This window comes from Chrysochloris asiatica, unplaced genomic scaffold (assembly GCF_000296735.1).
Source record: "Chrysochloris asiatica unplaced genomic scaffold, ChrAsi1.0 scaffold00038, whole genome shotgun sequence".
Taxonomy (NCBI): Eukaryota; Metazoa; Chordata; class Mammalia; order Afrosoricida; family Chrysochloridae; genus Chrysochloris; species Chrysochloris asiatica.
This window is the reverse complement of record NW_006408556.1, coordinates 5,866,941-5,882,606: the sequence shown is the minus strand read 5'-3', so window position 1 is coordinate 5,882,606 and position 15,666 is coordinate 5,866,941. Positions and strand designations below refer to the sequence as shown.

The following is a 15,666-nucleotide window of genomic DNA, read 5'->3' as shown; positions in this document are numbered from 1 at the left end:
ATATGTTGTTGTCACGTGCCATCCAGTCAGTTACAACTCATAGCAACCCTGTGTACAACAGAAGAAAAACACTGCCTGGCTCTGCGCCCTTCTCACAGTTGTGGTTATGCTTGGTACCATTGCTGCTGCCACTGTGTCGATCCATCTTGTTGAGGGTCATCCCCTCCACTTTACCAAGCATGATGTCCTCCTCCTAGGACTGGTCCCTCCTAATACCATGCTTAAAGGATGTGAGAGCATTCTAGGTGTGTATATCAAGAGACACATACATCACTCACCTTTCAAGCACCTATCCTACCATGCTGACCCTCCATGCTATTTCTACCTCCATGGCTTTATCCACGCTAGTTCCTGCTGAAGGAACCTGCTCTTCTCTCTTCTTCACCTGGTTAGACCATGCCTGCCCTTGTCGATTCCTTTTGGATGTTTCTTCCTTCAGGAAACCTCCTCTGCCTGAGCCTTCACCCATGCCTAGGTCTGGATTAGACACTTCTTCTCATTGTTTCTTTGTGACTCCACAAGATGATTCCCTGTTGATGATACTTTCTACCTCCCTGCAGACCAGGAGGCCCTTGAGGGTGGGCTGGTCTCAATTCTGCATCCTCAGAGCCAGCACAGGCCACCCCCGCACTCCAGCCCATTGGAGCCCCTAGTGCCTCTGGCACATAGGCAGATTCCAGACCTGCCCTAGGACCCTCGGGAGTTCTGGGGACCAGGAGAGAGGGAGAAAGGAATCCGGAGTATTGGAAGTTCTTGAGATGACCCCTAGGGGGCACTAGTACCCTGCCTGGAGCTTCACAGCCACTTGGGACTAGAGAAGCTGGTACCTAGGAGGGGGATGGAGGTGGGGGGCAGGAATGCCAGTAGTAAGCAAAGCCTTGGAATCAACAGGGCACCTCTTCAGCTTCCTGTGAATATCTGATTGGGGGAAAATGGGCTAATTTTAAAGACAACACGGAAGACTTCAAAGAAGTTGTTTTGCCTGTGGTAAGGCTTTGGGCTACATCCAGAACCCCAGGAGTCCTTTCCTTCTCCTCAGCTGGAGAGCTGCTTTGGCATGTGAGATGTACTCAGTTCAACACCCACATGGGAGAGGTTGGGAAACAGGCATAGTGTAGTGTTGAGGCTGCGCTTTTGCCGCAGTCTCCACAGCTTGCTTAGGAAGCTGCTTCCCCGAGGATATATTTGTGAACATCTTGACTTCTGTGTGGTCCTGCTGCCAGTGGAGGGAGCATCCTGTGTCTAGAGAGTGATCATCCTCACCTTCTCTCCCTCGGTTCGGTTCTCTCACTGTCTTTTCAGGCTGTAGATTCCACCTGTACAGCTTGCTAGCCCTCCCACCTGAACTTCCCACCTGTGCTCCTCCATCCTGGGCCTGACATCACTGTCTACCAGATCTGTCCCCCAACCCCATGGCGGCCACCCCCATAGTCACTTCTTTTGACCGTGTTGTTTCTGTCATAACCCAGCACCTGTCCCAACCCCCTCAGGCCCTTGTTACCCCTCACCTGGACTAGTGGTTGTAGCAGCAACAATGAAAGTAACAGCAGTTGACACATGCAGAGTTGCTTACTACACGTCAGGCCCTACTTTAGGGACTTTGCTTGAATTGACTCATTTGTTTCTCATACCACAGTGCTCACAGTTAACATTCTTTAACTAGGTAAGCTAAACAATTACCTAGTTTTAAGAAGACTTCAGGGGATACTTTGGTTTAAAGTTTAAAGATTGTCAGAGGGCAATAATTTCAGAGGTTCAGCCAGCCTCCATGGCTCCAGAAATCCTAGATGCCATTTGATTTTTAAATTCTGTTCTGCATTTTCCCCCTTTTGATCAGGATTCTCTTTGAATTCTTTGATTAAAATGTTCAGTAATGGTAGCCAGGCACCATCCATTTCATCTGACAAGGAGGCAGTTGTGAATAGAGACTTGTGCCTGGGATGGCCACCCACACCCATAGGCTTTTCTTGCCTGTAATCTTCCCGGAAGCCAATCTCAGGTCTTTTCCACAGACTGGGTGGGAGGTCCTTTCTATTTATCTCAGAGCTTCTCAGCCTTATAGTCATTTGGGGCTGGATAATTCTTGGTTGTGGGGAGTTGTCCTGTGCATTGTAAGAAATTTAACAGCATCCTTGGTCTCTACTCACCAGATACCATTAGCAAGCTCCTGTCCCCAGTTGTGACAATTCAGACTGTCTCCAGACATTGCCACATGTTCCAGGCACAAACCCACTTTTTTGGTTCCATTGCACAAACCCACTCCAGTTGAGATTGCTGAGAGAGTACACCAACAAGTGATCTTTTCAAATCAACTATGAGCCTGGGATTTCTGGGTAGTGCAAGCAGTTAATGCACTTGGCTGCTAACTGAACGGTTGGCGGTTCAAGTCCATCTAATGCACCTTTGGAAGAAAGACCAGGCAATCTACTTCTGAAAAAAAAAACAGCCACTGAAAACCCTATGGACTCTATCACACATGGGAACCCCATGAATCAGAGGTGACTCGATGACAACTAGTTTTTACTACAACCTAACCCTGTGATTCATTCTCTGATGTCAGTCCTGGTGTGAAAAGTAAACTCTACACATGAAGGAGGTGTTTACCAACTGTTAGGGCCTTGGTGATCTAGAGGGGACCCTTGGGCTGGGACTTGAAGAAGGAGCAGAAAGGACTGGAATTGATTGAGGGACACAACAAAGGCATTTCAGGTGAGGGGAGCTACCGTAGCCAACGCACAGACAGGCACGGACAGAGCCCCTTTGCAACATCGAGCCTTCTTTGGCTGCACAGAGTAAAGGGTGTGTTTGGGGGAGCAGTGGGAAAGAAGGTTAAATCAATATTATTCCTGGTGTGGTAGCTCATGGGACACCAAGTCTAATTGGGGAGCCCAGCTGTGTAATTCTAAATTCCAGGTTCCCACAAAACCTTGTTGAGCCTTCCTTCCTTTGCCTCTCCCTCCCCAGTCTCCAGACTCCATGAGACAGATCTGGGGCTACACCCAGGACCAGTGAAGGCCCTGGGGGCTCAGCCTTGACTAGTTGGAAATATTCTTTCTTACCCAAGAACTGGGGTGCTAGTGTGGTGCTGCGGGTTAATGCGCTGGACTGCAAGGTCGGCTTGAACCGCAAAGTCTGTGGTTTAAGCTCACCAACTACTCCTTGGAAACCATACATAGGTCACTATGAGTCAGAACCGACTCGACGGCGCTTAACAACAAAGATCACAACAACCCAAGAACTGGTTTTTCCTGCAGGTGGTAAACCCCAAAAAGAAAATGAAGAAAAAGAAATATGTGAATTCTGGCACAGTAAGTAGCCACTTCACCCCTGCAGTGGGTATAGACATTCTGCACCCCAAGATCTGTTTGGTGTCAGGGAGCTTTGTGTGTCTGTGTGTGCGTGTGTGGTATATTAGGGATGAAGAGTCTCCCAGGATGGGAAGGGTAGGTAGGGCAGAGAGAGCCACAGCCAAGGCAATAGATGGTGGAGACAACAGAGTAGACCGTGATGAGAATGAGACTCCCAAGGGAACTTCCTGCAGGAAGGAAGAGGATGGCACCCCAACTCTGGGAAATTCCCATTTCAAGGATTTTCTCAGGTGGCTCTCTCCTAGAGGAGATCTTGTCAGCCCCTTGTCAAGCGAGAGGAAACTGAGGCTGCAGACAGGGAAGTGACTCAGCCAAGGTCACACAGTGAGAAAGTGACCGAGTAATTTCATTACGATTGGCTTCAGGGCCAATTGCTGCTATTGCAAATGCTACCCCTGCTAAACTATGACCATCCAGGGATGATTCACAGGCTCAGTGGCTTCCGGGGACTGGTCTACCAGCACATCAAACATTCATCTGACACATGTTTACTGATGCTACTATGTGTGTGGGCTTGCCATGAGTCAGAATTGACTTGACAGAAACTACCACCACCATGTGCCAGGCACTATTCTGGGCACCAGGGGATACAGCTGGGAACAGTGTGAATCCAAATCTCTGCCCTCGACAGGCAGATAGCAAATGCATTCACACGCTGTATTTTTACACAAATAAAACACTGCATTATATGGTTTTTCAAACCAAGCAACCCTTCCCATGTTGTGTCCTTTGCATGTTATGCATGCTTGCGTTGTTTACATGGACGTGTTACACGAGAAAAGTACAGTCTATGCCAGTGTGTGCCATGGGAAAAAATTACAATAAGGTAAAGGGACAGGGACTGCCGGGGGCAAAATAGTATTTTATATCAGGTAGTTACAGCAAGCTTCTCTGAGAAGGTAATATTCAAGCAGAGACCCAAAGAAGGTGAGGGAGCAAGTATTGGGGCTATGAGGGAAAGGGCATTCCAGGTAGAGGAAACAGCAAGTGCAAAGGTCTTGAGGTGGGAGCTCTCAGTGCATTGATAGAACTAGCCAGTGTGTAGCGTAAACATACCCTCCCTCCCTCCCTGCGTGTCCCCTCCCCACTCTAGAGGTCCAGGGCCCCATCCACTAATGCAGCCAAGCTTAGTCATTTGAATCAGGGAGGCTACAATTCCAGCTCTGACTAAGAAGAGGTCTTAGTCAGGAAAGCCCTGAGGTTCCTTTGAGGAGCCTCATTTTTTCCATCTGTAAAACGGGGCTAGTACATCTTCCCGCCCTTACTTACTGTGTAGTGTAGCGAAGACATGCACATAGGAGATTGCAGGCTTATAAACTGTAAAGTGCTCTTTACATTCAAAGCAGACTGACCACTGCTTCTCTGCCTGTAACGGTTTCACTGAGGGGTGCTTTGTCCAGAGCTACAGTGCTTCTCAGCAGAGTGCCTGTCTATGATTTTGGGCAGGATAAGTTTTTGTCTCACAGGTGCAGCCTGACCTCTGCCCACAGAGCACCAGTCAAACTCTCCCACACATTTCCAACCTCTCCCAGCTGAGAACACATGGTTGTACAACTAAAAAAAAAAAAAGGTTTGAAAACCACTGACCTTGTTACATCTTCTTACTTGATGGAGAATCTGAGGCCAAGGGAGGGGACATGATTATCCCAGGTCATACAGTCAGCTAAGGATAGAGCCCTTTCCTTTACCCCAAGGTTCCCAATCACCACCCAGGATCCAGGATGCCAGTCCCCGAGGTTCCATTTTAGAAAGTCCAGGCAAAGATGTCAGTTTGAGGACTAAGGTGCACCTGACCCAAGTCATGGTGTTTTCCATCACCTCATATGCATGTCAATGAATACTAAGGAAGACCAGAGAAGAGCTGATGCATTTGAATGATGGTGTTGGTGAAGACTTTTGAATATACCACGGACAGCCAGAAGAACACACAAATCTGTCTTGAAAGAAGTATAGTCAGAATACTCCTTAGATGCAGAAAGGTGAGACTTCGTCTCATGTACTTGTAGTCAGGAGTGGCCAGTTCCTGGAGAAGGACATGCATGGTAAAGTGGACGGTCAGAGAAAAAGAAGACCCTCAAGGAGTTGGATTGACACAGTGGCTGCAACGATGGGCTCAAACGTAGGAAGGATTGTGAGGATGACGCAGGACTGGGCAGTGCTTTGTTCTGTTGTACACGGACGGGGTCACTGAGTCAGAACTGACTCCATGGCACCTCACAACAACAGCAGGCTGGGGCCCAAGAATCTGTGTTTTTACCTAATGTATTAGCTTTTTGGGCACCTTACTCTGTGCGGAAATTTCCTGGGGATTGTACATTTCTGAAGTGTTTACAAATCAGGCTGCTAACCTCAAGGTCAGCAGTTCAAAACTACCAGCTGTTTAGGAGAAAGATGAGGCGTTCTGCTCCCGTAAAGATTTGAAGTCTCAGAAACCCTGTGCAGAGTCACTATGAGTCGGAACCGACTCCACAGTATCTAACAACAACAACACTGAGTAGCAAGTCCTTGGGTGAACCCTATGGTCAGGCAAGTTAGGGAACTGCTTTAGTCTAGGTCCTGGAGTTGAACCCTGGCTGTGGGTTAGATTTATACGAGGAAGTTTTAAAAAGATCCAGGGTCAGAAGCCCACCCCAGAAACGCTGGTATAATTGGTCTGGGGTCTCCACACAGGTTGAGATGCTGTCAGAGATCACCAGGGGCCCTATGGTCATCAGTCAGGGTTGAGGGCCACTCCATTCTTGCCACACTGGGAATGAAAGGAGACTTTGTTCAGCCAGGTACTTAGCCCTGTCACATCGTCACCCCAGCCAGTGTTCATGTATCCTCCCATCATTCAGGTGAAGGACTCATCAACTTTGCTAAGCTAAGGTGCTGCTGCCCGACCCAGCGAATCGATAAAGATGGCTGAGTCTGCCCTGGGGTGGGGGGCTACCAACCTACTAGACAGGAGTTTGACCTCTTGCAGAGGTAAAAGGTCCCCTGCCCCCCAAATTCCTTTAAGCTGCCAACTTGTATCTCATCAAGGATCTGACTTCATTGTTAGCACCTCTGCCTGGGAGGGGAGACTGAGGTGCTCACGTATCTCCAGGGAAAGAACAAGCTGCTTACAAAGGATTTAGGGCTGAGAAGGTGGAAGCTGAGAGACCCCAAAGAGATGTGGTGGGATGAATATGCTTGAAGAGAAGTGCATATTCCAGGATTTGTAGTCAGTGGGACATGGAGGCATGGAGCTTGCTAGCACCCGAAGACCCCTCACCTTCCACACCCCATTCCAGGGTCCTGGGACTAGGGAGCTTCTATCCACTTGGGGGAGACTTTTGGTCAAGACTTAAGTCCCTGTGTTCCTCTGATTGAGACAGGGACCCTCCCGGGATGCAGTCTGGCATCAATGTCAAGAGTACAGACTCTGGGGTCAGTTGAGATTCCCCCTCTGTCTCATCCTGGCAATGTTCTTGGGCTCATTGCATTACCTCTTTGAACTTCAGTTTCCTCTACTGTAAAATGGGGATAAATAATTGTATCTCTTTATAGGGTTGTTGTGGGCACTGAACGCAATAATGCATGCAACCAGCACACATTAAGTGTTCAGGAAACGTCAGCTCTCCTGGGTTATCACAGACCACTCCTCCCCCATGTTACCTGCTTGTTTTCAAGGTCACGCTGCTTTCCTTCGCTGTGGAGTCGGAGTGTACATTCCTGGATTACATCAAAGGAGGGTGAGCAGAGATGCGGTCCCGGGGAGAGGGAAGGAGTCCAGTTCTCATACCTGCCTGGCCAGGCCTGTGATACTGGGCTCTGAGTGACCCCTGAGTGTCTGGGTGGAGACGACTCACCCAGTATAATGGATCCTGAACCAAGGAGGCTGGCTGGGTCCCAGAGATGATGTGAAACTCCATGACAGAGACAGCCAAGGGCTTGAGGAGATGAACCAGCAGTCAAGAGGCCCAGGCTCTGGCCCCTCATTGTCATGGATTGTTTGGATGCCTTTAGACATGCCACTTTCCCTCCCTGGGCATCTATGAGGGGGTTTCACAAAAGTTCATGGACAAATAGAATGCAAACATAATGGAATTTTTCCATGAACTTTTTGAAGCCCCATCATATTTCTGCCTCTGTACATGAAGAAGTGAGTTCTCAGGTTCCTTCCTGATCTGAGCTTCCATGGTCTCTGTTGTATTCTAGTGGCAGTGACTAACCTGCCCCGTGGTATTAGTGCCCTCTAGTAAGAAGCAGGTGGGATTGGGGAGTGAGCCAAGGGACGCACCAGGGCCACAGTGATGAAATGATCTGACAGTGCAGAAAGAATCAGAGGGCAGTGTCCAGGCCGCGGGAGGCAGGGAAGCCACCAGAAGCTGCAGCCAGCACATAAGACGAAAGCTTGATTCCAAGGTGAAGGCCTGCCCAACATGTTCCCTGCCAGGACAGGTGCCAGGTCAGAGCGTGGGCAGCCAGGAGCCCACAGGTGAAGGCAGGTGAGTGACTGCACCTGTCTGGAAAGGAGACAGGCCGGGGCAGCTGCCAAAGACTCATCCCAGCCAAGCGGGCACCTTGACTGCCTGGTTTTCCAGGGCAGAGGGAAAAGTCAGACCCTGGGAAGCCACACTCACTTTCCCATGACACCACTCCCTGTGGCCCTGCGGCCCTGCGCCTACACCACCGTAAGGGTGTAAGGTCACCTTCTACCCACTGAGCACACATCTTCCCATCAGTCATCCAGAGGCCTCCATTGCCCTTACCCATGCCTCCTCGGAGCCTCTCTGGCCCTGCCCTTGCTTCCCTCCTCATCTACCCCAGTAAGTAGCCACCCCTTAAGCTCCTAGAAATCCACTGCTGTTGAGTTGATACCAACTCATAGTGACCCCTGCTAACTCATATGTTAGCAGAACTGAGCTCCATAGGGTTTTATTGGCTGTAATCTTTATGAGTCTTGGTGTGGCACTGTAAGATAAGCACTGGATTACTAACCATAAGGTTGGTGGTTCAAACTCACCAGCTGCTCCTCAGAAACCATATACGGGTCACTATGAGTCAGAACCGACTCCAAGGCACTTAGCAGCAACAGCAGTCTTTATGAAAACTGATCACCAGACCTTTTTTCCGTGGTGCCACCAACCTTTCAGTGAGCAACTGACCAAAAACCATAGGGGCCAGCTAGGGACACATGGAATTGCCAGGAGTTGGAATGGACTTAATACAAGGTAGGTTACATCCCTAGGACGTAGTAATTTTCAAACCATCCTCATCCCACTTATCCTACTCATTTGCATAGTGCCCCCCAACTCATAGAGTACAGTGGGGACAATTATCTCCTTTTTATAGATGCAGCGATGACATAACTTGCTCAAGGCTGCACGCCTAGTTAGGGGCAGGGCTCCTTCCAGTCCATGTTTGCTGCCTTTCATTCCATAGTAATAAATAATCCTGGCCCTGCCAGCTTCACCACTGCTGGGTGGGTGTGATGCAGAGGAAAGTGCTGAGTTAGAGGGCTGGTGCTGTGAGGTGTCATCAGGAAAGAGCCCGCAGAGACCTGGTAACTGAGCAAAGCTGGCGCCATTGGTACTGGGCAGGTTATAGCCCCAGCCCCAGCCCTCCCCACATCTCTCTTTAAACTCTCCAGAGTCTGAGTGAAAGCTGGCTCCAGGGAGTGGGCGCCCAGCCTGCATGTCGGGGCAGGAAGATGATGGAGGAGCCATTAGTCTAGGGATCTTCTCCTCCCTGGCCTCCCTCCCCCGCTCACCTGGACCCCTGGGGGAAGGGTACAGTGGCTTCTGTCAGAAGCAGAGCTGGGTGCTCAGAGCTTCCCTTTATCAGACGGCTGCAGCTGCAGGGAGTAATCCACACACACATCCACACAGGAAAGGAGGGCTAGTTAAAGAGTAGGGCCCACCTTGCCCCTTGCTGGATATTTGGAAGAGCCAGCTTGACTGTTTCTCCCAGCTGCAGTGCTGAAAGGGCCAGAACCCCTTTCTCCCAAGGATGGCCCCAGAGCAGGACTCTGGGCACCCCAAATATCTCCTTTTTCCTGACAAAGATACAGTCTCCATAATCCACGCTGAGAGATATCTGTGAACTACGATCATAGACAGTTTTCCAACCTCAGGGCTTGCTATAAATCAAGGCTTATTTTTCATTCAGGGTTGGGATGGTAGGGACACTCTGCTCCAAGCAACTTCTCAGGGGCCCAGGCTGCTGCCTTCTTATGGTACCTTCTCCCCTGGAGCCCACTGGATGCTTGCCCCCAGCCAGCAGGCAAGGGGAAAGATATGGGAGGACTTGGGTCTCCTACTAACGATATCCTGGACTCTTCTTGGGATGGGAGTTCCATGAATGGCAGTTCCATTGTGATCAGGTAGAGAAAGGACTGTGGTTTCTTATAGCGACCATATGCTAAATGCTGCAGAGGTGAGACCTGCTTCATCTTACATCATCCCTGGCGCCAAGTTGGAACCGCCAGAACCATTTCCCCAAGTTTGATCCCAGAATCGCCTCCTTGGGATCCTGGATGAGGCCAGGGGATAAGGGGATGTATGTTAAAGAAGCAGATTCTGAGACCTTTTTCAGACTAACTCAATTGCAGTCTCTGCTTTTTGAACATACAATGTGTTTCCTGTAGTGTGACAACCACAAGGCTAAAGTCATGTCCCAATCAGTTTTGTCAGCATTGAGCCTCTAGAACCACCAAGCCCCCCGAAAGTTTCAAACCCTGTAATCAGAATCTCCAAAACTTGTTCTTTCATTATGGAAACTATAAATGAACCCCTAACTACTCTTCACTCAGCTTCAACAATTACCACCTCATGGCCAGTCCTGTTCCATCAGCTCTCCCCTTTTTCCAGTAATTTCAAGGCAAATTCACCACAACATAGTTCATCCCCAAATACTTCAAGGAGTAGCTCTATAATACAAGTATTAGAAAACATAACCATGATACCTCAGTCACAACAAAAAACCACTCATTCCTTAATACCACATGTCTGTCAGTGTTTCTCCAGTTGTCTTAATTTTAAAATTAGTCGGTTCCAATCCGAATCCAGACAAAGTCTGTATTTTGAGATTGTCTGATGTACTTCTATCCCTCAAATACCTGAAGGGCTTGATAAAACATATTCCTGTCACTTTCCCCACCCCCTGCCCCTTTAAAGAGATTCTGACTCAGTAGGTTTAGAGAAAGGCCTAAACTTTCTAACAAGATTGCCAGGTGATACTGACGTTGCTGGTCCATAGGTCACACTTCCCATAATGCCCCAATAGTTTCCTACAGTGTGGGTTTTGCTGGCTGCATCCCTTTTGATGTCATTTAACATGTTCTCCTGTCCCCTATGTTGTTGTTGTTAAGTGTCATCAAGTTGGTTCCTACTCATAGTGACCCTGTATAGAGTTTCCGAGGAGCAGCTGCTGAGCTTGAACCACTGACCTTGCGGTTCAAACAGACTTTGCAGTCCAGAGCATTAACCTGCAGCACCACACCTATCCCCTATAGTTGCTGCAAACTAGTGGTATCCTGGTAGTGTAGTGGATTACATGTTAGGCTGATAACCGCAAGGTCAGCAATTCAAATCCAAATTCAAATTCCTGGGAGAGAAAGATGAGGCTTTCTACTCCCATAAAGATTTATAGCCTTGGAAACCCAATACAGGGTCTCTATGAATTGGAACCAATCAATCTAGAGATTCCATTAGATTCAGGTTCAATTTTCTGGCAGGACAACTTCATGAGTGGTGTTTTATTCTTACAAGAGATACACAACAACTGTGTGTTTTTTGTTGAATAAGTTTACCTGAAAGCCTGGCTTTGGATGATCCCAGGGGTCAGGGTTTTGAGGAGGAAATCAGTCATCATAAACATGCGTCCACATAAAAGGTAGTCATCATCAGAGAAGGTTCATCCTTGATCCTCTCCACAATCCTGTTGGGTAGGGAGTGGCTGGCACTACTATCTGTTTTCCAGAATTGGAAGTTGATTCTTGTAGAAAATGATTTAATCAAGGCCACACACCTGCTTAGCAAGAAGAGGAACCACCGCCAGGGTCTCTCAGCCCTGTCCAGCATTCTACACAGGTAAATTTCCCTCTGTTCTCTCTCTTCTAGGACTCAGATCAACTTCACCGTGGCCATTGATTTTACGGCTTCCAATGGTGAGTGGAGGGATGGGCAAAGCAGGAGGGGAGGGGTCAAGACTGGGAAAGAGAGGGATGGTATTGGAAAAGGCTTGTGTCAATGGCCCTTGCTGGGAGCCAGGTTCCCTACAATCCCTAGCTTCTTATTATCAAAGAGTGTTGCATGGACCTGGCGGAACAAAGATACAACCAGGTTGGCCATAGTACCCCTGGGTCTGCTAACTGTCACTTACAAATCTGGACCCTTGAGGAACACCCATAGGACTCACACAGGACAGTACATCCTCTGGGACCATCAAGAACCCTAGGAAGAGGGGTGCCTACCCCAACCAAATTCCGTACCCTCTCTGTGCAGCCCAACCCACAAGCTGGAGGGGAGGATGGGAAGGCTAGAGTCATGGCTGAACTTTGTGGCCCTCGGAGAGGGCAGTAACCCAGCCAAGGACTATGTCCTTACCCTTCTGGGGCAACCCCAGTTTCCTTCAATCCTGAATTTCTTCTGGATCAGGCTGTGGCCAAGATACCAGGAGCAACCACAATTCCAAACTTTATGGTTTGATAAGCATTGCAACCAGGGATTCTAGACCCCATTAGGGATACTCAGTGCTCGTTTTTGTGCCAGCCATTTAGAAGATGCCCAGGTCTCCTACTAACGTATGCCAGAACCCCCTCCTTGGGCTGCAGGTCCTGGTATCATAGAGTGGAGTGGGTTCTTCATATGGTGGTGGTTGTGTGCCACCGAGTCAGTTCTGACTTACAGTGACCATGTAGAGCAGAAGTGGGGAACATCCAGCTCCTGGGCCATATAAGGCCATCAAAATCATTTGCTTTAGCCTTGCCAAGGCAACTGCAGTACCACCATCACATTGTTGTTGTTGTTAAGTGCCATTGAGTCAGTTCTGACCCATAGCTACCCTGTCTGTATAGGGTTTCTGAGGAGCAGCTGGTGGGTTTGAACAGCCAACCTGTGGTTCATAGTGTCCAGACATCACATTAGGGTTGAATTAATTAAACGTTTGACCAAATATAGCGGGCTAATTTTAAAGTTTTTAATTTTGTATGTCCCACGAGTGATGTTATAAATTTTGGCAGAAGAAAGGTTCCCCACTCCTGCTATAGAGGGTTTCTGAGGCTGTAAATCTTTATAGGCGTTGAAAGCCTCATCTTTTTCCCTTGGAGCAACTGGTAGATTCAAACTACTGACCTTGTAGTTAACAGTCCAGCTCATAATTCACTATACTACCAGAGCTCCTTGGGCTCTTCCTATAACTCCCACTGTTTAATCCCCACTGCATTCCCAAGTGGTAGAGCTAGTATGATCCCATTTTGCAGGTGAGAAGACTGAGGCTGAGAGGTGAGTGAAATTATCCAGGATAACACAGCTAGCAGGCAGTAGAGGCAGGGTTGGCACCTTAGTAGTCTGGCTCCAGAGCCCGGGCTTCTACCACATTGCAGTCCTTCCTATCTCTTATTGATAATAAGGAACATCTAGACTCTATGTTGGAGTCCTGGTGTGGTGCTGTGGGCTAATGCACTGGACTGCAAAGTTGGTTTGTATCACAAGGTCACTGGTTCAAGCTCACCAGCTGCTCCTTGGAAACCCTATACAAGGTCACTATGGGTCGGAACCTACTAGATGGCACTTAACAACAAGAGACTCTGTTCATAGTGGTAAGGATTATGAAGACAAATCAAGGCAGGAAGAGAGATCAGAAGCATTGGGGGAGACTGTCACTTCTCAGCAGGGAAGTGTTGCAGAGAGTGTAACAGCCATGGCTAAGGCCCTGAGATGAGTGAGTGACAGGGTGTGCTAGGTGAGAGGGACCTGGGGACCAGATGGCGTGGCTTGTGGGCTGGCCCTTGTAAGGATGTTGCCTTTCACTCCCAGTTGAAACAGGAGTGCTGGAGTCTTTTGAGCAGAGGGCAGGTTTGAGCTGGCTTAGCTATAAAAGGCTCGCTGGCTGTCCTGCTGAACATGGATTGTAGGCACTAGGGTAGAAGCTGGGAGCTTGGTTAGGAGGCTGCTCTAGTCCTATAAGTAAGGGGATAACGCCTGGACCCAAGTGAGGCAGCGGAGGAGGGAGAAGTAGGTGGAATTCTGGATCCACTACGGCAGTTCAGCAAACAGGATTTCCTACAGACTAGATTATGGGCTAAGAGAAAAGAGAGACATCAAGGAGAGATAAATAAAAGTTGGAGAGTTCCTTGGTAGTGCAAAGGGTTAAGTGCTGGGCTCTTAACTGAAGGTTGGCAGTTCAGACCCATCCAAAGGCACCTCAGAAGAAAGTCCTGGTCATCTGCTTCTGGGAGGTCACAACCATGAAAACCCCGTGGAGCGCAGTTCTACTCTGAAGACAAAACAGTCACGATGTCCTTGGATGCCCTTCTGCATTCTGAACCTGAGGTGGCTTGAGGGTCCAGGCTGTCAAATGTTTCCTGTGTCCTGTGCCGCAGGGAATCCCTCGCAGTCCACATCCCTGCACTACATGAGCCCCTACCAGCTGAACGCCTACGCGCTTGCGCTGACCGCTGTCGGGGAGATAATCCAACACTACGACAGCGACAAGATGTTCCCCGCCCTTGGTTTTGGGGCCAAGCTACCCCCGGATGGCCGGGTGTCCCACGAGTTCCCACTGGTAGGAGGTGCTGGCCTGCCTGGGGACTGGGTGGGGGTGCTTTCCACCCTCCAGGCTTGGGGACTTGCTGCAAGGTGGCAGCTGTCTGTGTGCAGGTGTGTGTGTGTGTCACCGGGGTGGGGGTGGGGTGGAGGTGTGGGTACACTATCCCCCAAAGCCCAGGAAAGAAGGTAAATGGTGTGGGCTGTGTGGAGACAGCTGAAGTAATTCCAGGCACTCCCTGCATTGGTGCTGGGGGTGGGTGGGGATGGCATCATTTGGGATCACAGGTCCTATGGAGATGCCTTTACAGGCCGCTTCCTCCCCAAGCTTGGGCAGTCAGACATGTGTTTAGGGAACGTTTCTGGTGTGCCTGGGCCCTGAATACCTTAAGATGAATTAGCCAGGTCCTTTCCAGCTCTTACCCAGCAGTCGTTGTAGGGGTGGTGAACTTGAGAGAAACAGCAGAGCTCTTAGAGGGTCTTTTTGAGTGGGTAGCCCACTCAGAGCATGTGCTGATCCAGCCTGGGAGTTCCCTGGTCTCCCCTGACCCCTGCCCACCAGAGAAAGCCTAGCAGAGTCCAGGTCCCACAGACCACCCAGCCACTCTCCTTCCCCCCGGGGCTCAGCCTCCCCATCCTAACCCCCCATCTGTTGCTCTGTGCCCCCAGAACGGTAACCAGGAGAACCCGTCCTGCTGCGGCATTGACGGCATCCTGGAAGCCTACCACCGCAGTCTGCGCACTGTGCAGCTCTATGGTCCCACCAACTTCGCCCCTGTGGTCACCCACGTGGCCAGGTGAGCACCTGCCCCCACCTTGGCCAGGGCCTTGTAACCCCCATCCCAACCACTCACACAACTCAGAAAGCTCCCACCGACCCTGAAGAGAACCCCACCCCCCCGCACCAAGGGACCCGTCCCCACCAAAGTGCTCACAGGGCCCTTGAGGGGAGATCTCAGCCCTGTCCACCCCCCAGGAATGCGGCAACTGTGCAGGACGGCTCCCAGTACTCAGTGCTGCTCATCATCACAGACGGAGTCATATCAGACATGGCGCAGACCAAGGAGGCCATCGTCAACGTGCGTGCCTGGCTCCTCTCCCCTCCTAGCTGTAGGGTCTGCTAGGATTTCCCAGAGGGGATGGGGGCTGTGCAGATACCTCTATCCCTAAAGCTCTCCCACTAGTTTACTTGGAGGACCGTGTTTCCCCAACCCCCAGCCCAACCTGCCAGAGCCAGGAGGTGGGAGGCCCAAAGTAGGGGTGGCCAGTTTGGGGTTCCCTTGTGGGCCTTCTGCCCTGATCTGCACTGGCTCAGCACACATCAAGGGCACCCCACAGGATGGTGGTCCAGTGAGCAGAGAGGGGAATGGGTGGTTGGCAGAAGCAAACCCATGACAGATTTCCCCGTTTCTCTCTCTACTCCTCTTCTTCTCGGGCCTCACCTCTTTTTCCCTTGGTCTTTATCTTTGGGCATTCTCTCTCCCCACTCCCCCTTTCTCTGAATTTCTCTGTTCCCTCTCTCATTTCTTCCTTGGCACCCTGCATCGCTCCTTCTGACTCATCTT

At 49.9% G+C, this 15,666-nt stretch overlaps 1 protein-coding gene across 1 annotated transcript in view; it reads left to right on the top strand.

Moving 5' to 3' along the window:
• CPNE5 (copine V) overlaps nt 1-15,666 on the top strand; it is a 114,244-nt gene that overhangs the window by 96,302 nt on the left and 2,276 nt on the right. Inside the window, exons 13-18 of the mRNA XM_006860415.1 lie at nt 3,255-3,308; nt 7,023-7,084; nt 11,456-11,502; nt 13,939-14,120; nt 14,771-14,898; nt 15,078-15,180. Of these exons, the coding sequence (XP_006860477.1) occupies nt 3,255-3,308; nt 7,023-7,084; nt 11,456-11,502; nt 13,939-14,120; nt 14,771-14,898; nt 15,078-15,180 (576 nt within the window). The remainder of the gene's footprint in view (nt 1-3,254; nt 3,309-7,022; nt 7,085-11,455; nt 11,503-13,938; nt 14,121-14,770; nt 14,899-15,077; nt 15,181-15,666) is intronic.